The 21033-nt window shown below is 40.0% G+C and overlaps 1 protein-coding gene across 1 annotated transcript in view; it reads left to right on the top strand.

Moving 5' to 3' along the window:
- The first annotated feature begins 5775 nt into the window (after positions 1 to 5775).
- LOC309677456 (BTB/POZ domain-containing protein KCTD5) overlaps positions 5776 to 21033 on the top strand; it is a 66928-nt gene continuing 51670 nt past the window's right edge. The window contains exons 1-2 of the mRNA XM_082490254.1: positions 5776 to 5893; positions 19711 to 19980. Coding sequence (XP_082346380.1) covers positions 5870 to 5893; positions 19711 to 19980 — 294 coding nt within the window. The 5' untranslated portion in view covers positions 5776 to 5869. The remainder of the gene's footprint in view (positions 5894 to 19710; positions 19981 to 21033) is intronic.

The raw sequence follows: 21033 nt of genomic DNA, 5'->3' as shown, positions 1-21033 counted from the left end.
CCTTGTCTGGAGCGTCAATGAACCTTGTTACCAGCACCGGGCTCTGCCCACTTCCTTCAGAGCTTGCAGAACTGCCCTCAGGGTGGTGAGGGACTGCCCATGCTGGGGCCACCTGGCTGGCTGCCCCACTGCCAAGAGCAGCCCAGTCTCTCAAAGAATAGAGTCATAGAATCGTTTTGGTTGGAAGAGACCTTTAAGATCATCAAGTCCAACTGCCAAGCCCACCATTAAACCATGTCCCTGAGCACCATGTCTACCTGCCTTTTAAATACCTCCAGGGATGGTGATTCAACCACTTCCCTGGGCAGCCTGTTCCAATGCTTGACAACCCTTTCAGTGAAGAAATTTTTACTCATATACATCCTAAACCTCCCCTGGCGCAACTTGAGGCCATTTCCTCTCACCCTATCGTCTCTTACTTGGGAGAAGAGACTGACCCCCACCTCGCAACAACCTCCTTTCAGGTAGTTGTAGAGAGCAATAAGGTCTCCCCTCAGCCTCCTTTTCTCCAAGCTAAACAACCCCAGTTTCCTTAGCCGCTCCTCAGAAGATGTGCTCTCGACTCCTCACCAGCTTCGTTGCCCTTCTCTGGACATGCTCCAGCACCTCAATGTCTTTCTTGTAGTGAGGGGCCCAAAACTGAACACGGTACTCGACGTACAGCCTCACCAGTGCCAAGTACAGGGGGACAATCCTAGTCCTGCTGGCCACACTATTTCTGCTACGAGCCAGGATGCTGTTGGCCTTCTTGGCCACCTGGGCACCCTGCTGGCTCATGTTCAGCCGGCTGTTGACTAACAGCACCGGGTCCTTTTCCGCCGGGCAGCGTTCCAGCCACGCTTCCCGCAGCCGCTCCCCGGCTGGGTGCGGGTGCCCGGGCAGCAGCGCCCGGTCCCGCAGCGCGCCATTGCCATCTGCTGGGAGAGCCGCCTGCTCGCAGGGCGCCTGCTGTGCAGCGCAACACTGAGATCCCGCTAGCGCGTCTAAAATGTTTTTGTTGGGCCGCTCTAACCTACTAAATTACTTCTACGTTTTCCCTCAGCTTGGTAATTAAATGTTTGTCACCAGGTGGATAGCAAAGATACACACAATCCTTAAAAAAAGCATGCAGCAGCGTAGAAGAGGTGCAGTCCACCTCTCTGAATACCGCAGTAAACTGGCTTACCCAAGACAACACATTTCCTCTAGGAAGGCAGTTCTTATAGCTGTATTTTTTGCAATACTTTGTATTTAAAAAATCTGGTCAACCACGTTCAGGAAATTAACTAAGGCTGCAATAGGTACTGGAAAAGAAGAGGTGTGACTGCTATATACTGGCAAGAAATGTGACAGGGTAGAGCTACTTAAACAGAATGACAGGTTTAGAAGTTGTCATTGTGTAAAATTCAACTTACTCACATGCCACCATATACTAAACATGTCATTCCGAACGATTCACAGAACGTTTTCGATAAATTGATTAAGATTAGACTTAACATAGATGAATGTTCCTGATCAAACACAGAAATGAGGTTCTCAAAACATTTTGTACTAGAAGTAGATGTAGAGAAAAAAACCATCTAAGCAGCTTCAAAATGTGTATCAGTGTATGAAGGGAATTCTATATTCACATTCACATTTGGGGACCATGGAAATAGGATTTAAATTATGCTTAAAATAGGATCTCTACAGTCAGAGACAGAAAGGGAAAGATATTTTAGACAACTAATTTAATTGTCTAGATTTTACAAGTGCCAGAGAGTTCTCTCTCCTGTTACTGTTATTAATGAAAGGCTACATCACTTACACTTGCTTTGTGAATTATGTTTATACTACTGCTGTTACTTCTCTTGAGATCATTTTTTCCCCACATTTTGTGTAGAACTACCCTACTATTTTAATTCTCTTTACATGGATTGCTGCATGCTTATTTTCCAAAGATAATGTTTTTTTCTTAAAATAAAACTGCATTCAAAAAGTAGTGGAGAGATTTTCTGTTAACATGGCCTCCACAACTTCTACTGCTTGCACTGTGAAATGCAAACACATGTATCACATAGCAAAAATGCTACAGCAGAAATTAACTGCAGTTGTAAACCACCAGTTTACTTTTTTTGACAGGAGGCCATACCTAAAACTAGAGCTGGCTTTTTCCAAGCTGTCTCAATTTAAGAGGTCATGTGACAGGAGAAGGTTAGCACCCAGGATGGCTGAGGAATGTATTTGCACTTGAATTTGGTTCTTGGAAAATTACAAAGACATTTTTTGAGTGATGCTGTTGAGGTCGTACAACCTTGCAGAGTAGGAAGATAGTTGTACCTTTAGGAGGCAAAAGCATAACATACTATTATTGAGAAAGGGTAGGCAGAAGATTTGTTGTATTATTTTTAAAATTTGGTAAATAAGCTGGGATCGTGGAAAATAAAGACTTCTGGGAAAACATCAATGCTGTATGATGGTAAGGAAAGCAGGACAAACTCTGCCAAGTAGCAAAAAACTTTTGTGTAGCCTTGGGCATAAATGCTGTAACAGTGTTTGTGGCTATTGAATGTTTTGTTGCTCTTCTGGTTTTCACATATGTGAATTCAAAGAGATCCTCCTTGCCAAAAGGCAGACTCTTTTCCATTTCTCTCATCTGTTCACAGTTTTGGCTCTATAACTAGACAGTATCATCATGGCCCACCACACAACTGATTGAACAATTGGATTTTTGTTTGTTTGTCCTTGCATAATTTTATAAGGATCAAAAAGTATCAGGCTTGTCACAAAACTAGTAAAATTTATGGCTTGCACAGAGCAAAGTTCACAGCTCTTTCAAATGTTACACAGCCGAGAGTTGTGAACACAAAGAAAAGGAAGGAATGAAGAAGGGCAGACTCATAATAATATTACGTGACTACTCAATTAAGCTGTATGCGTCAAGACAGCTCTGTTCAGACTCACTTCCTATTCCAGTAGGGCAACTGGGGCAGACATGATATTCTGACTCATTTGTATCCCTGCTTACCCAGGCTGTGGATCAGCTGTACAGATTATACATGTATCTCACCACATATGAGTTGAGGCAAACACAAATCAGGCAACAGCATCACTATAGGCAATTTGCTAGGTTCTGCTGCTTAACATCAGACAAACTGTCGCATTTTCCTTTATAGAAAAACAAAGAATGATGTCATCAGAAGAGATGTAGTAAAGCACATAGCATCTAAAGCAGTTTCATGAAACATGGAAAGCATTCATTGATGCTGTAAAGAGAAGCTTTGCTGTGTCACCCTTTGAGATGAAGACGACAGTGCAGAGTGCAATGGCTTCATCTTGTAGAGTTTAGGGTACCAGAGCTGCTGTAAAACTTGTACAGTAGATATTTTTATCTCTTGCTCAATTGAAAACAAACTGAGAAACTAAAATAAAATAGAAAAGGGGGCAACAACAAAATTCACAAGTTTGTCAGCAGTTTGAGGAAAAAGGGAGAGTAGAAGAGAAGTCCATTACTGAGCAGGAAAGGGAGTGAATAACAGATGATGAGTAATGGACTGAAGGATAGAGCACCCTCTTTTTGTTTCAGTAGGAAAATATAGTTTAACAATCAAGATAATTAATATGATTAATTTTAACAAGATGATAGTAGCAAACACAAAATTTGAGTTAAACCCCTTAATAAGCATGTTAAATTCTGCAGGGCCAGATGGGATTCACCCTAAAGTATTTTTTGCAAAAACAAACAAACAAACAAAAACCCAAATCAAGCAAAACATAAATAACTACCCTAAGCAGTCTCTGCAATGTTGAAAGTTATTTCTAAGAAGCCATGCAGAACAAGAAACCTAGAGGACTTTTGAAAGATAAACAGTCTTATCCGTAAATGTAGGAAAAATGGGGCCTAAAATATTGATAAACCAACTAGCCTAACTTCCTTCTTTAAAGGAGTCTCAAATAAATTACTAAAAAATATTTTTTAAATAGAGGATTAGAAAGTGAGAAACAATATAAATCAATTAATCAATTTCTGTCTTTGACAAGAGACTTTAATTGCTGATCATGGGGAAGAAGTAGGTATATAATTTGACTTTGGTAAGATTTTTGACACAGTTCAGTTTTAAAGGCATACTAAGGAAGCTAGTTGGCCTAAATGTTACAACCTAGGCTTATGAATGAATGACTACACTTTTTGAAAACACACTTAAGTCTAATCATTAATAGTTCCCCATTAAATTGAAATGGCATTTCAAGTGGTATTCCAGAAGTCTATCCAGGCTCAATCTTGGTCTGATTCAATATTTTCATTAATTTTGGTGACGAAATCAAAAGTATGCATACAAGATTTGTGATGTTATTCTGGGAAGGATTTTAGTCATTTGGGGAGAAAAACCTATTTTGACAAATTTTAAATACAGTCTAAATAGCATAAAATTCCATAAGGTGGAAAGTATTGCACTTTGAAAGAGAACGCAAATGTAATATAAACTGGGAAATAATAGGTTACTAGTAATATATTGATATAGGATGCGAGAGCTGCAGTGTGTACTGTAATATAAACAATGAATTAACAGTGAGATGTTACTGCAAACAGACAAATAATATTATAGCACATAAGAAATGTAATCTGAGAATGGTAACGAGTACTTAGTTCATTCTACTTGTAATAAATGAGGCTGCAGTTGAATAGTATATCCAAGTGCAGGCATGATACTTTCAGGAAGATGTAAATCAGTAGAAAAGAGTCTGGGGAACAAGACATTGCCTATGAGAGAGGCCAAGAATTTGGATACAGTCTGAAAAAGAGCGAAGGTGTACTTAGAACAAAAATGCACACCCCCCTCACCACCACACACACACGCCCAACCTATTAGAAAACTGCGATCGGTTGTTCTACTTGTCTGCTGAAGGAAGAGAAAATCATCATATAGGAAAGCTAATTTAGGCTGGCTATTGCAAAAATCTTTCTAAAGAAAGTAGTTCAACTCTGGGACACTGCGGCTGCCCTGGCCCTCCACCCCGTCCTCCATTTGAAGCTAGATATGTGCATCTTGCAGATCCTGGTGCAGCTCAGTGAACTAGAGGGCCCTTTCTGCATCATCCTTTCGAGTAATGCCTCACAATTCCACAGCCTCTTGACAAATTCAAGGTGTTTGCTACAAAGTGTCGCGCACGAAGGCCCCATCCCTCCCAGCTGCGATCCAGGTGGTGGATAGCCCTGCAGAGGAAAGCCCCGTCACGAACACTGCCTGTCAGAATCGGTGAGTTCACACTCAAGGAGCACAGGGAACGTGTATTTTTCCCCTGAGAAGGCAGATTTTTAGGAGTGAACGTCTGGACCGAAATGGCATTTATGACGCATTTGAGGTCACGGCTGCAGCGAGGGCCCGGCGCTCTCGGCGCGCCCCCACAAGGTGAGGCGCCGGGAGGGCCGTGCGCCCACAAACACCCTCCACAGACGCCAGGCACCACCCCGCCATCGCCCGCCCTCTCCTTAACGTCACCACGTCGTCGCTCCCACAGCACTCTTGCGTCGTGGCACGAACCCGGATGTGAGTGCAAGGCGGAGGCCGCGCTGCCCGGCTGCCCTGCCCCCTTCCGCCCTCACCCAGCTCAGCCCCCTGACAGGAACTGGAGACGCCGGCAGCGTCACCCCCCTCAACTGCGCCTGCGCACCTTGGCGGAGGCTGATGCGCCCGACGGAGAGGGGAGGTCGTTCTGTGAGTAGCAGGTGGCGCCACCAATAAACGAGCGGAGAGAGCAGAAGTCCTGCCCGCGGCGGAGGGGGGGGGCATTGTTGTGGGTGACGTCACGGGCGGAGGATGCGGGCGCCCCATTGGCTCGGGCTGGGCGGCCGTGCGCTGGGATCTTAAAGGGCGACCGGAGCGCGGGCCGCGCCGGCCGGGCGGGGCCCATGGCCAGCACCAGCAGCCACCTGGTGAGTGCGGGGCGCCCGGGCCGGCGCCGGGGCTGCCGGTGGCCGCGGCCCACCGTGCGCTGAGGGGGAAGAAGTTAGGCCCGGGCGGCGGGGCCGGCCCGGCCCGGCCCGTGAGGGGGTGGGTGGCGGCGGCGGCCACCCGTGCCCGACACGCTGCTGGGCGGCGGGGTCGTGGTGGGGTTTGGCTCGGGCAGGGAGGGCGGCCGGGCGAGCGCTGCCCTGTGTGGGGCCGGCCTCGGCGCTGCTGCTCCCGGTCCTTGTTCCGCTCCACACACCACCACCACTACCCACCCCACCCCCCCCCCCGCCCGTCTCCTGGGTCGCCGCGGGCCTCACGGGAGGGCCCCGCTCCCTCCGCCCCGGAGGCCCTGAGGCGGGAGGCCATCGCGGCGGCGGGCGGCCCGGGCTCGGCCCGTCAGCGGGAGGAAGCGAGGCCGGGGCCGAGGCTGAAGTAGCCGCCCCGCGGCCTCTGGCGGAGCTTCGCTCTCGGTTCCGGGTACGGGGCGTTGGCGTGGCTCTGCCGGGCCGTCTCCCAGCGGGAGAGCCGGCGTTGTTGCCCGGGGGGAGGCACCTGTTACTCTCTAATCGATTTCTTCCGTAGTGGAAACGGGCGCGTGAGGAGGACCGTGAGGGTCGCGATAGGATGCCGTTTCGAACACAGTTGTTTACGTTCGCCCGGCAGTGTAAAACTCTAAGGTTTTGTGAGCGCTGACTAAGGGAGTTGTAGCTGATGCACAGAAGTGGTAATGGTAAATCTTAGTTTGCACTGTAGGTTATACCGTTTAGTTAGTGTAGAAATTCCCTTACAAAAAGAGTGGTTTTTCACAAAAATGACTACCAGCTTTCACTGGTGTTGGTGTAACTAACTGGCAGTGATATGTTCTTTATCCTTGTGCGCATGCTGCTGTGCCTTTGGGTCTTGTATTCTGTCTATCGGTTGCAAGCTGTCAAACTCCACTCTGCAGCGCTTAAAACTTTTTCATCGGTTGGAACTGGCTAAGGAGGGTCTTCTGCATAGTGACTGGCGTAGCTGCGTTGATTCTTGAAGTCCTCTTTCGGTGTGCTCTCCTCTTCGTGCTCAGTGCTTTTCTCAGCAGGGTGTTACACATAATCATATTTGTTGACTGAAGATGAGAACTATTATGTGGAATAGCCCTACAGGGGAGGGCATTGAGGGTTATGAAATAAAGTAATGTTTGATTATTACAGGAATTAGTTTTGCTTTCCTGCCACTTGATAGAGCTCCATATGGCTGCTTCTCAGCATCAGAGATGAATTCTGTTTACTTAGACTCTTTTAAACAGGCAGTATGCTTCTCTTTGTGCTTCTGTCCTTGCTTGTTGCCTCTCTTTCCAGTTTTTTTTTCTCCAAAATACTTCTGTTTCTGTTCCTTTTCTATGTACAGTTTAGGTCCCTGCCTGTAAGGGAAACATACAGAGAGAATGGATGAAGAACAAAGTTGACAATCATTTTTGTTCAAGTAAAATATTTTTTCAGGGTAACTTATTTTTAATTCTTTCTCTTCCATCCTGTTTAATATTTCTCTGGTCAGATGAGTGTACTGACTGGCAGTAGCAGATAGAGGTGGCTTGATTCAGCTAACCTTTTTGTAAATCAGATTATATCAAATGTGAGAAATCAGTATTTCTGAGAGTCCGAGCAAGTTACTGTTTGTGTGATGGAACTAATGACATTAGTGGGTTCTGCAATTATTTTATTATAAACACAAAAGACAGTTAATTTTGTATTCCTGTATGTGAGGACAATTTCTAAAACATTCTGCTATTTTCATAAGATGTGGTACCAAGGAGAGAATTTAACTTTTAAGAAGGAAACAACTGTAGTGCTGCTTTAGTTTCAGGTGTCAGTGTGGTCTTAATTATTTGCTGTTAATGGCTTCATTATAAGCATACTGGGTCTCATATCAAGAAGTGCTCTCCCTCTCAAAATGAAGTCTGTAAGAATCATTATTTACGTCTTCATTTTCAGCAGCATCTTCACTGGAAGGTTTAGCAGCTCTAGTGATTATTAGATTCTACCAGTGTTTCTGGCCTGATATAACCTACAGTATAGGCACAGGTATGTCTGAAAAAACCTGCTAGCTTCCCCATCCACCCCCCTATCCCCGCAGAGCTAATACAAACTATGCTTTTCAAAGAACTGGGGTCTTAATAGAGTAACTTCTGCATCTATGTGAGGAATTAGACTAGGCTATGGTTAAGAGTTCTGTTTGTAGTTATTTGTAGGTGTAAAACTTTCAGACAGGCTTGGGGGATTTTTCCCTACATACCTATCTACTTAATAGTCTCTTCTCTTGGGCTTTCAGCATAAGGCTATGACTAGTCTTTATCAATTGTGCATAGGCTTTTAACTGGGCTAAGTTTTCTCTAAATCTGTTACCAAAGCAGGCTGCAGCAATAGAAAATAGTAAAAGATACAGATGTTGAAATGGTGCTCAAAGGTGAAAAAATGGAAGCAGCTTAAGAGGAGCAATTTTATATACATTCATATTTCTAACATAGGAAGTGCTGGTAGCTAGTGGAAAGGAGGCAATCCAGAGAATAATATGGATATAAGAGCAATGTTCAACTAGGCAATGAATCCACTGAGTTGGTAGGCTTTTTTTTTTTTTCAAAGCAAGTTATTCTTTGGCTTATTGGTCTGTTGCTTACAGTCCTAGAAGTAATGTCTTTTTAATATAGCTCTTGAAACTGTAAAAGTAGATTGCTGTAGCTGGACACCATAAGACACCGTGCAGACTCAGGTTCATTTCACTTTCTGAAAGCAGATCAGTTGGAAGGCAGCATTGCAGGAAAAACTTGGAAAGGGATGCTGACTATTGAGTACTTGCAGGAATTTTGGTACAGAAGGCATGAAACCAGGGGCACAGTCACTTTGTTAGACTGAAAAAAGTAATAAACTGGCAAAGTAATAAAAATAGGTTTGATCTATGAAGATGTGGAATATCTTAGTAATCCATTTTTTAACAGTAAACTTGTATTTTATCTGCATTTTTTTCTAGAAAAGCTATATGGATTGCTGTAGAACTAGCACATTTATGGCGTCAGAAAATATGCAAGTGAGAAATTACTTTTTAATATGGAAAGATAAAAACTTAATTCAGAAAACACTATGAAAGATAAAATCATCCTCCAAGTTCCTCATATTGGACCTTCCTGGAGAATTTGTATGAAGCCAAGAAGTTGTTTCTGGTATTTCAAATGGAAAACTTTTTTTGCAGGTGGCCAAGTTAGATTGTGTATGTGTAATAAAGAAGTAAAAAAGGGGAAGGAGCTGATTTTTCTCCCTTCCCCACTTCCCTTTCTGACATGTTATTTGCAGGTAAGCTTGTGGAAAGTTACTGGGGTCTAACTAAAGTGTATGAAAGGCCTGAACACAACATGTGCAAAGTTAGCTGCTTGGTCGAGAACCTTATTTTTCACACCTTATAGATTCTACTTAACAGTGCTGTAGGAAATAACTCGTTTGTTGTGTGACTAAATATTGAAGTTGAGGCTTGATTTCTGCTTTGAAAGGCAAGCTGTAAATATGTCACCTGACAAATAGTCTATAATTCTTCATGGTAAAAAATTGCAAGGATTAACTTCCTTAGAACATTCTTCTGAAAAGAAAGTATTGAATTTGATGTTTGGTTCTTTAGTAATCCTCCAGGAATTTGATTTGCAATTCTTGACTGTGCTATCCAACCTTTGTACGCTCCAACTATGTACTGCCACCTCTGTGTGGCTACTTCTCTGCTCTTCACCCAAAACTGTTCTCTTTGCCCCCTAGAATTGCTAGCAAGGAGCCTAGCGTAGGAACTCCTTTTGTGTTAGTTAGCATGAGCCCCCATCCATGCTGTGCAGCACCTCTTAATATTGGTGTGCTTCATGTGATAACTGATGATGTAGAATGTGATCTAGACTATTGCAATTACAGATGGCTTTTGTTTTCTTGTGAGCTGGCCTGGATTGGTTTGTGTGAAATGAATTCTCAATGGCTTGTTTACATATATAGCTATTTGGGCCATAGGCTGACTTTAGGTTCTTCGAGATTTTTGTGGTTTCCTGTTTCTGATCTGTTTTGAGGCTCGGGGTTGGGCGGGGAGGAGGGGGGCAGGCAGTGGAAGGAGGCCTTAAATAGTCTCTGCCCCTGAAGATGATTGGAACTTGAGTGCTTTGCTTAGCAGTACAGGAGGTTACAGGGTAACTGGGTGATATGCAGGTTCTTACAAATCCTTTCATTAGCTTTAATCCCTACCTGAATTTGGAATTAGAATCCTGGAAATTAGTGGCAGGAAATACCACCGTATGTGTAAGATCATAAAATTTAGAAAAAGGCATTTGCATGAACTAAAATGTTTGGGTCAAAAAACATGTATGTGAGAAATTCATTTCTGTAGAAACATAGTCAGTCTTGTGGATAAAATACTTTTATTCCCTCAATGAAGAGTCAAAACAATCTAACAATGTAGAGGTGTTCTCTGTGCTGCCAAATCCTTTAGCCTATTGGTTATATTTTTGCTGATATAACATGAATCTGATTTCCTCGTTACTCACTTATGAATAAACCATACTACAGATTTACTGCAGAAAGTAAGGAGCTGGTGGTAGGCGATCAGTTCAGTTATGAAGGAGGTAAGAGTGTCAGAGCTGAGCTTTGTTTCTGGTGTTTTGAGATTATTTTATATGTACAATACAGTATGTCTCTCAAACTTTAAAACACTTCTTTGTATACCATTAACTTCGTCGTGGCGTGCATCCAGAAAGCTTAAGAAGAAAAATCAATTAATTTTGATTGTTCTTCAAAGTTAATCTTCTTGATTACTTTTTGAAGATTGGACTTGCATCTTTGATAATTGATTTTTGAAAATAAGGTGAACAACTGCCGTCTAGATACTAGAGTCTTTTTTTAACAACCTACTTGTGCCTTACAGTAATACAAGGAGAAGTCCCTGAAAAAAAAAAAAACAATTTTACTAATCAAATTCTCATAGGTTATTAGAGCATGGCATTATGTCAGGCTTAGCAGGGCTTTATATAAATTTCACCTGAAATAACTGTATCTTATTATTTATTACAAGTATTTTCAACATTACTTTCATATTACTGTAATTTTTCATTAAATTGCATTAGGGCTGTTAGTATGTCAAGCAGACTACATCAACTTGAATTCTTTTCATACTTCTGTTTCCCGCTATTGAAAGGTTCTAGTCAGTTTAGGTAGAGTAGTGTCTTTGAAGAATTATCTGCTCCGAGCTTTCTCTATTAACACTTACAATCTTTTACCTTGAAATGGATTACCAGGGCAGTATTTTTAAAGAAGTCTTCCTTTAAGTGATGGTCATTTCTATCAAGGTACTTTAAGAGATTTTTTGGGGAACAGTTTTATGCAATGCTTCAATGAGTGCTTACCTTCTAGCATTTGAGAAGTTTCAAATAACACTGTGTGTGAAAGTGAGCATAGTTGTTTTGGTGAGAGCCTAGACTCCTTTAATCAGTTAGCATGGCAGTCTGTTTAAACGACAAAAAAATCCTCCTTTTACACAACTGAATGTTTTTGAAATTTGCATGGTTTATTCATAAAAATGGTCTATTAAGCAACAGATTTTTCATGTGGCAACTTCTGAGATGAAAAAATTTCACTCCAGATAGATGTATGACTGCAGATTCTTTTGCAAAACCAAGTAGTGTTAACATAGCTTTTCTAACTGAAATACAAGACTTCAGCCTGTTCTTTTAAACGTGGTAATCAGTAACCGTTTATAAACCTTGATTAAAATATAGATTTTGAGGACTTGTTTGGCTTCAGATGGTTTTGCTGACTGTAATGGTTGGTTTCTTCAAGATACATGGGGTTGATGAGCAATTTGTTGGGTTATCTAGACCTTAAGTTCTAGTGTTAGCCAGATCTTAAGTTCTCTACAGTAATGTGTGCATACCATTTGATGAAGTTTGAAAGAGTGCTGATGCAGCTCTACACAACATAAATGCAAACCACTGTGCTACAGAAGATTAATGCCTGATGTTAATGCTTTTTTAGTATCTACAAATAACTAATACTTGGAGTAGGGTTTGTTTACTGCACTTTGAATAAAATGACTTACTATGATCTTCAGATAACTTCTCTGTAGAAAAAAAACATCCTGTTGTCCCAGGAAAATATCTTCGGCATCTTTGTAACCTAGTACAGTTTTTAATAAGCACCTCATTTGTTTTTTGGAGAGGAGTGTTCTTAGAAATGCCGGTGATTTTTGATTGTTATGATTTTGTGTTAGACATTTGAATTATCTGCCTTAAGAAAGGTTGAACAAGATCTGTCATTTCAGTATAAACTTTGTTTTTTGTGATATGTTGAAGATTACCCTGCTTGTTTAATTAACTTCTTTGTATAGTACCTAAAAACAGGAGATTTTTTTTAATGCCTTAATATCACTGCTTTTGATTGTATTTTTTTGACTAGGTGTTTGAATGCTATGTTTTGCACTCTCTGCTGCACAGAGATAAGTCATTAAAGTATGATTTAATGTTTTCATCCCAGAGAAGACTAGGTATTTGCCAATGTAGTAGTCAGTTACAATATTTTTTTTAATATATTTGTTCTTTTCAATGAATGTTGAGTGTGGTTCCTTAAAGCCTTTGGCAATTTTTTCTTCAGATTTCAGAATCTGAAAGCATACTTCTAAGTTTGTTTTCCTTACTGTTCTGCTCTAGTGGTATTCCTTCCTGATTGGGGAGTTATGTGATCTTCTAGCAAGCTGAAAGTGTGAGCAGACTACATGTTTTTAAATACCTCCTGACTACTACGGTGTTTTAATTTTTTTTAATATGGCTGTATGTATGAGAGTGTCAAAATTAACCTGTTAGGTGGGTGAGCAGTTTACTAGTTATGTAGTGCATTCAGAAGTACTGCTGAGGCTTGGCTTAATCTAAGTTTTGTCCTGTCCATTACATGCTTGATTTTGTTATAATGATAAGACAGTCTGACAGCATCTAGTAATACTTTTTAAGGCATATGAATGGATTTCCTCTTTTTCTTTAGACAAATATTTTAATTCCTTAAAGGTAATAATAAAGTTGCCAGATTACTGAATTCTTTAAATTATGTCATACACAAGCATATATAAATGGAAACTGGCATGCAGTGGAGTTTCATAAATCATTCAGTATATTGTTTCTATATACACACATATGTACAATTAGTTAGTAGAAAGAGGATGCTGTTGGTAATTTAGCAGAAAGTCTGACAGTCCATTTTTAGACAGAAGTCCAGAACATAAAAAGACATGAGGATATAAGGTACAAGAATTGATGTTCACTGCAGTTTATGAAAGCACACCATCTATTACTGTTCTGGGTTGCCTTCCTTCATGGCAGTTGCTCTGGTGTAGCAGTATACAGAGTTTGTGAAAGGAAAACTGGTGTGGAATATTGATAGGGATCATATGATAATCATTACTTTTCCTGCAAACCACTCCTGGATGAGATTGGTATATAATGGGAAGTGCCACCTGTACTGTGCTCTGTGCACTGGAAGGTGAGACTTTTAGTTGGATTTTGTTATTCTGAATCAGTGTTTCTTTGTATCTTATGTTTCTTGTAGCTGAACTACCCTGCTTTTACCTACATTCTCTTTTTAGGCACTATGAGGAATAGTTTGAGGACATATATTCAGGCCCATCTTAGTATCTGACCTGATGAGTTGCTTTTTTTTCCCTATTGGAAAATGCTGGAAGTTCCAGGATGTGTTGCACTCTAGCCTTTGAGGTGGAGGCTGTCACAAATAGGTATTGGAGAACCTGGAGAAGGTAAATGTTTTCACTGTGGGATATGAGGGGGGAGGATGCCAATGGGAAAGCTGTGCATAATATTTGTTAATTGCCCCTTCTTATGCTTTTTTTTTTTTCAGATACAGGATGTATGTTGGATGCAGTTGCTGCATCTTTGCCAACCCTCTGAAACACCAGTGTGCCATGAAAATAATATATTAAATATAACTGCCTAGCTGTTCATTTTTCCCCTTGCATTTTGCACATAAATCCTTAGGACACCCCAGGCTGACAAAATTTAAGTTATAAGCAATACAAAATAAATCTCAAATTCAGAATTTTAGACTTGTATAACAATGTCAAAATAATTTATAGAACTTCTCAGGCCAAGCCTATCTAACTTCAACTGACTTTAGCAGAATCGCAGTATTGATAAATAGTATCAAGTGAGCTTGATCTCTAAAACTATGAAACACCTGTCCAATGAAAGCAATTACCTTCTCTCAATGTGAAATAAAGGACTTTATTCTTCCTTAATTGCACAGATAAATAGATGGACTCCATATTTTTACTTGAAGACAAGTGTATTAATTTGGACATTGACTCTTAGGTTCACATATTTTGGAAGATCTTCCTGTTTCTGTATGAAAGGGCTGTGTTTGGCAGAGATGGAAAAGCTGTGATTGGATACTATGACAGATGGGGAAAGTATCTTATACTGTATCATGTAGTATCTGTTTTGAAAGCTTCTCAAACTCCATTTGCAACTGAAAAGATTAATTCACAGATAGCCTAGAGTGCTGCTATATGTTGCCTTCTGAATCTTACCATTTATTAAGCAGTTTTTGCTGATGTAGGGCATACATGCTTGTATTGGTTTATCTTCGTGATAGTCTGTGAACTTCTTGTCGTAATTTAGTCTAATACTTATGACATACACCACTCAGTAATTTTTATATCCAGTAAGACTTGTGTTGAATTGCAGGTGATCCTAACTTTGAGAGTTCTGAATTCTCTGATAACACAAGGCTAAAACAATCAGATTCTTTAACAAATGCAGATCTCAGGACCTTAATACAGTCAGATGATTAGATGTTTCTCCAGAGGTTCAGTGTCTTATTTTTCTCCTGAAACTGATTTGTGTTGGTTTTCTCCTTAATATTTGTATAGTACTAGTGGCAGTAAGACATGCTTCTCCTAGTTCATGGTTTCTAGTTCTATATATTTAGGTATGGACTTAGCTTAAGTTCTTTGTCCACTTGTTTCCCACCATTATACCTAAATTCTTGGACCGTATTTTATTTTGTAGTAATGTTTTGACAGAGACAAAAGTAAGGTCTCGCTGTCTAATTTCCAAGAGCTGTAGATTGCTTTAAGTAAGACATACACTTCTTTGACAAATGGTGTGTGTTGTTTTTTTCTTTTTCCTTAGTCTTTATGCAGTTATTTCTTTTCTTTCAACCTTTTCGGTTTGAGAGTCAATCCAGGTGTGAACTAGAAGAGATCCTTGTTTGGGGATGACTATTAATTATAAATTGTTTACGAATTTAACTAGCTTTACTTAGAATATGTCTGGTATTCATTTTCCTCAACAGTATTCTGTATTTCAGGCATTACATAATGCCAAGTCAAATGTTTTATGGATGTCTATCTGCATTATTTCATTTAGTAGACCTGTCACACAGTGTACCATAAAAACCACTCATAAGAGGGTTGTGCCAGTGTTCTAGCTTATACAGTCTCATCAACATTGTTTATAATCAAAACAATGGTACCAGTTGAGGTGTAGAGCTCATGTTGCTTTGTGTAAATAATACTCTGTTAGGAAGATCTGCTTCCAAAAGAATTGGCCTTATAGGTAAGTGGATGGAAGAGCTTTTCTGATCATGCCTGCCCTATGTCTTAATGCAGCTGGAGATTCAGTAATACAGTCAGCAGGTAGAGTCAGTGTTATGACGAGGGATAGGTTAGCACCCTATTCCCACTGACTGTAACAGAAAAGAGATTTTGCCGGTAGAGTTTCAGTGGTAGCAAAGATACTGAACCCTGAAGATGACTGAGAGTATCATGTCAGTTAGGATAGGAGTAAAAGATACTGGAAGCTTCAGAAGGCCCAGTCTCTACAAGTTCTTTTTGCTTCTGTTAGTGTTGATAGAACTGCATTGGCAAAGCAGCATCATGGATTTTGCAGTGGGGAAAAAGCTAGTAGAGATGCAGTTGTTGTGGTTGTACTTGCATACTATGTGCTTAGATATTGTAATCATAGTGCTGTTGTCAAAATGCTGAATTGCAAAAAAGATTCCGAAAGGTATAGGTCTTTTCGGATAGCTGGGAGCTTTGCCTGAGACTGACTTGTCATACAAAGGAGAGCAAGGAAAGTATGAAAGGAAAAATGTAGTGATATCTAGTGAGCGTTTCACATTGATTCAAGTTTTATTCTCTTAAGGTTTATTTCTACTGTTTGCAGGCAAGAGGGGAAAAGAACAATATAAGGCCTTACTTCGCATGGCACATAAATAAAAGGAAGCCTGTTTCTAGTGATTTAGTGAAAATTAGTTAATGAAGATTTTCATATGTCTGCTGATCTATAATTCCACTTACCTTCAGCAGATTTGTTACTTTCTCATTAGGTTTTCAAACTCAGTGTGTTGCACTAAGAAGGAAACAATTTCTATATGTAAGTGAATTAGAAGCAGCACCCTTAACAGCTTGGGAAAGTAGGTAATGTTAGAGACTAGTTTTTAAAACCAGAGATAGATGAGATCAGTGTGGTCCACAGTGATCTGTGACAGACAGTAGATAAGTTAGTTGTCACTGTGTAAGGGTCTGTGCTTTCATTGGCTTGCCAGCTGAGAAATGTTAATTGCTGGAAGGAGAGCATCCTCAAGCTTCTAAGCACTGCAGACAGTTTAGAAGGCTTTTAAATTCTTTAGTGATTGACTTTGCAGAAGAGTGGCTGTACGAGGTTAGACCAGATGAGCTAGCCTGTACTCTCTAGTGTCCATGAACACATATATGTAGAAACATGTATAGTCTCTGCAGATGTGTTTCTTCGTACCTTTCAAAATAAAACTGAGAAGGTAAATAATGCAGGATGCAAAATACTAAACAAGAATATATGGGGTGTGGAAAGGCAGGTGTAGGCGTGACCTTTGCTATAAATGTTCAGATGCAACATACCTAGTGGCATAGTTCTGTCTCTTCTTAGGTAACTGATACTTTAAATCTATTGCATCTTCCTCTGTCCTTATTGTTCTTGATCTTGACTTTCCTTTGAGAAAGTCAGGGGACTAATTGACGTTATACCTTGGCTGGAAATAACCTTCCCTTTCTACAAAGTCCTTTACTCGTGTTTCTTCCTCCCTTAGGACTTTTCTATACTTGATATTCATTGTGACTTAGTTTCAGGTACTGTGCAAGGAAATATACTGCATCCAGCACCTTTTCCCCCTCTTTCTCTGTGTTCTGCAGTGCTTTTGCGGTGGGGTTTTTTGTTTGTTTTTCAAGGTGATCTTGCTAGCTGCAGAATCTGATCTGATCCCCCACAATGCTGCTGCTTTATTTACGTGTAAACTGTTAGTTGCTCTAGAATAGCCTGACTGGAGCCAGTTCATAATTTAAATCCTAGTGTTCAGTCTGTTTTTTTTTTTATTTACTATATTTCAATTAATAGAATGTTTCTTATATTGACATCACTTCAGTTGTTGAGCAGTCATGCTTGGGTCAGCCTTGCTGCACTCTTGTTATCTTTGTACAAGCTGCTGTTTGAGTAGCTGTCAGAAGGAAAGGTGATTCAGCCAGGCTACGAGAACGTTAGGAACAATACCTGGTCTGGCAAAGGTGTCAGCTAAAATATCTGCATAGAAGGCATAAAAGCAATTGTGACCTAGAGCATGTGTACTTTAATGTGTACGTGCTGTTTTCATAATAGCAGCATCAATATACTTTCTTCTCTTCAAAGGGAAGAAAGCTGCATAATTGATTTTGAGTAGGGGCATATACTGCTCTCCGGGGGAATTAGTGAACTTTTCGAAAAGCGAGATTCTCCCATCTGTCTCCAAATCTTCTGCCAGCCTCACCTCCCCCCACCTCCACCCCCCCCAATCTTTGGCCTCACAAAAGCTGTACAAAATATAACAAATAGCTATCATTCTAGGCAGATTCCTCATCAATTTCTGCTGTATCACAAAGCTCAGACAGAGGTCTAATAAGAGAAGCTGTTACCTGTTCTTGATTTGCTGCCCTGTTGGAGTAGTCATAGTTCTTGGAAAAAGCCCTAAGGAGCAATAGAGATCCTGGAGCAAGTAGGCTGAGCTCAGATTGGAAAGGGAATCTTCCCTTACGCTTCTTGGAAGATATTGTTTAGAACAGTGGCTTAATAATAGTTAATTTTCAGTCTTGTGGGAACCGATATTTTTATATCAATTATGGAGAGTGGAGAAAATGGTGAGTTGTAGCTGTACTCTTTTTGACCTCGTTACCCTTGTCACAATTTAGAAAGTATACATTTGCATGCTTAGAAATGTCTTGTTGCTCTGTAATGCCACTAAATGTGTAAGTAAAGTGTATTTCTGAATTGTATCTTATTTTTGAAAGAAGTTTAGCAGTAAATAAGGGCTGCTTTTCCCTAATGCGTAGAGCACAGCCAAATGAGTAATTGCTAATTTGGGAGCTAGGTGCTTTAAGCCCATATGCATGATTGAATGCAAGTCCAATTCCCTTCTAAAGTGGTTTCTGATAGAAATGCAGGAAATTGTTCTGAATCCAATTGAAATTCATGAGATAAAAGATTCTTTTTGTCAGAAGTAGTGTTTATTTGATTATCAACATAAGGTATGTTACAGACTAGGTCAGGGTTGTATAATACGTCTGTTTTGAGGTTAGGAAGTTTTCATTAAGTCGTAGTTTCATTCTGCTGGATGTATGTTAGAATACTGAGATTAAAAAAGAATGCTCAGACACAGGTTTAATTTTCTTAAATATTCCCTCGGTTTGCATACCATCTCAGTTTTTATTGTCAGAAGTAGTTCAGCAGAGCTCTCCTATTGTCTGTGTTTCCTGGACAGTTTTAAGTGGTACATTTGAAGCAGACACCTGGCAGACTAATGGAGGTATATTACCAACAGGGAGGTAAAGCAGCTCGACAAGTTTCCTTGGTCTTACTTGGGAAAAATTGATACTAGGGTACCAAATAATTATTTGCTTTGTATATTACAAGAATCAGTATTTGGAGTGTATCTTCTTGTACTTGCTGTTTTCTGGGCTGTATCTGATTCTTGGGTTTGGAATTGGGATGTCTTTATGTGACCATATGTACAATTTAAATAGTGTAATGATCCTTGTCTTAAAAGGTCATGGACCAGAGCATTCTTCAGAAAAAAATATTAGATATTGCTGATTATTAAACCCTTCGGTTGATCTGCTTTTTTTATGTTGTTCTATCTTTTCTTCCTGTCTTTCTCCAATGTGTATTAAAGAGAAATACTATTGGAGAAAGTGACATTCCAAGTAAAAATGTAGGAATGTATCCTTTGCCTTCATTATAGTTTTCATGCTTGACTTATTCGTTTACAATTCATTGTAACTTGGATCTCTAATGTTACTCATAAATACAGGTGTTCATTGCATTAACTAGATAATTCTCTTAGTTTCAGGAAAACTGATACTTGTTAAGATTGGATGGATGGCTCTGTCTCTAAGCTTGACGTGAACTTTAAAGATCATGTTATTTGTAGGACAACATATTGTGAAGTTTGATGCCTTGGTATTAGGGAGCATTTTTTTGAGTTTGGAAAAAACTTTCTTGAATTAAAGGGTTAAGACTTTTGACTCATGGCTATATGTATATGTGGAGCATGAACTAAACAGAGTTGTTTAACAAATTAAGAGCTGCCATTTCCAAAGCAAATACCAACATTCCCTTCTAAGAATATTTTAATGACAACCCTTTCAAACAGGACTTTGTATGATGCTCATATGGAACTGAAGTGCAGATCTGCATGGTAATTATTTGAAGGTATGGGAATAACACTTTCATTTCTCTTTTCAGTATGATGCTGTTCCAATCCAGTCTAGCGTAGTGTTATGCTCCTGTTCATCCCCATCAATGGTGAGGAACCAAGCAGATTCCAGCACTCCATCTGTCATTTCCACCTGTGGCAGCAGACAGGGATCTAACATGGAGGGCACTGCAGCTGAATCAAGATCTAGTTCAAATTCCTTGCAGCAGCATACAGGACAGCAGCCTCCACAGCCTCGAAAGAAACGACCTGATGACTTCAAATTTGGGAAAATTCTGGGTGAAGGATCTTTTTCAACGGTAACTTTACTTCTTATAAGAAGTGCCAAATAGCTTAGATTATCTTCAAAAGTTGTTGTGCAAGTAATATTGCTGAGGTTTTAATCTGGAGAGAACATCTTGAAGAGTAAATGAGTGAGACATAGTTTTAAGTTTTACTATGAAAATTAAGTGTTGCACTAAATGTGAGTGCTGATTTTTCAAGTATCTTTTGAACTCACTGGAAATTCCTTTATATTGTGATGACTGGATGCTTGAATTATTAGGAGACCTTGCTTTCTACTGTAGGTTTGATAGCATAATGGGTCACATTAAAATTTTATGGTATAAATGATTAGAACTGGGCTAGGAGTTTGTCATGGTAAGAACTTCTATGCAGTGTCCTGTCTGTGGCACAAGCTACTGCCAGATGCTTAGGGAAGAAAGTAAGAACAGGGATAATTCTCCAGTATCCTTTCTCAGCTTCTACTGGAAGAGAGTCAGTCTGTGGAGCTATACAGCTTAATTCAAGTTTGAGACATATTAGCCAAGATATATTTTCACCTGTGTTAGTTGATAGCTACTGCCATCTGACTATGGATTCAGTATGTGTGTATATATAGGCAAGGCTGCCTATTGGATTTTTGTTTTACTGATGGCACTGAATTGTTTTATGAAAATGTAGAAGTATCAATTTCTAAAATGCAGAAAGTTAACGCTATATATATGGGTATTTATTTAAGAACTGACTTTTAAAGTGACCTGCTTTCAGTAGCTCTAATGGTACACTTGATTGATGAAATCTGGCAAGAAAAACTAGGAGAGGTAAGAACATTTCTCATTTGCTTGCACAGCTTTAAATAATGTTACCTGTGTACACAGAAGGGTCTCAAATTCCCTCTGCAGAGATGCAGCTTGTAACAGATTGTATCTAGTAGAAATTCTCATTGATCAAATACTGTGAAAGAGAGCAACTGCATGCACTCCGTTCACCTGAAAAACTGCCTTGTTTAGAAGTTTTTTCCTAAATGCCTAACATTTAGTATTAGGTGTATTTAATAATATTTTGGAGTACTGTGTTGTAACTGATTTTGC

This window comes from Vanellus vanellus (genome assembly GCF_965231255.1).
Source record: "Vanellus vanellus genome assembly, chromosome: 14".
Classification (NCBI taxonomy): domain Eukaryota; kingdom Metazoa; phylum Chordata; class Aves; order Charadriiformes; family Charadriidae; genus Vanellus; species Vanellus vanellus.
This window is presented reverse-complemented; position numbering and strand designations above follow the sequence as displayed.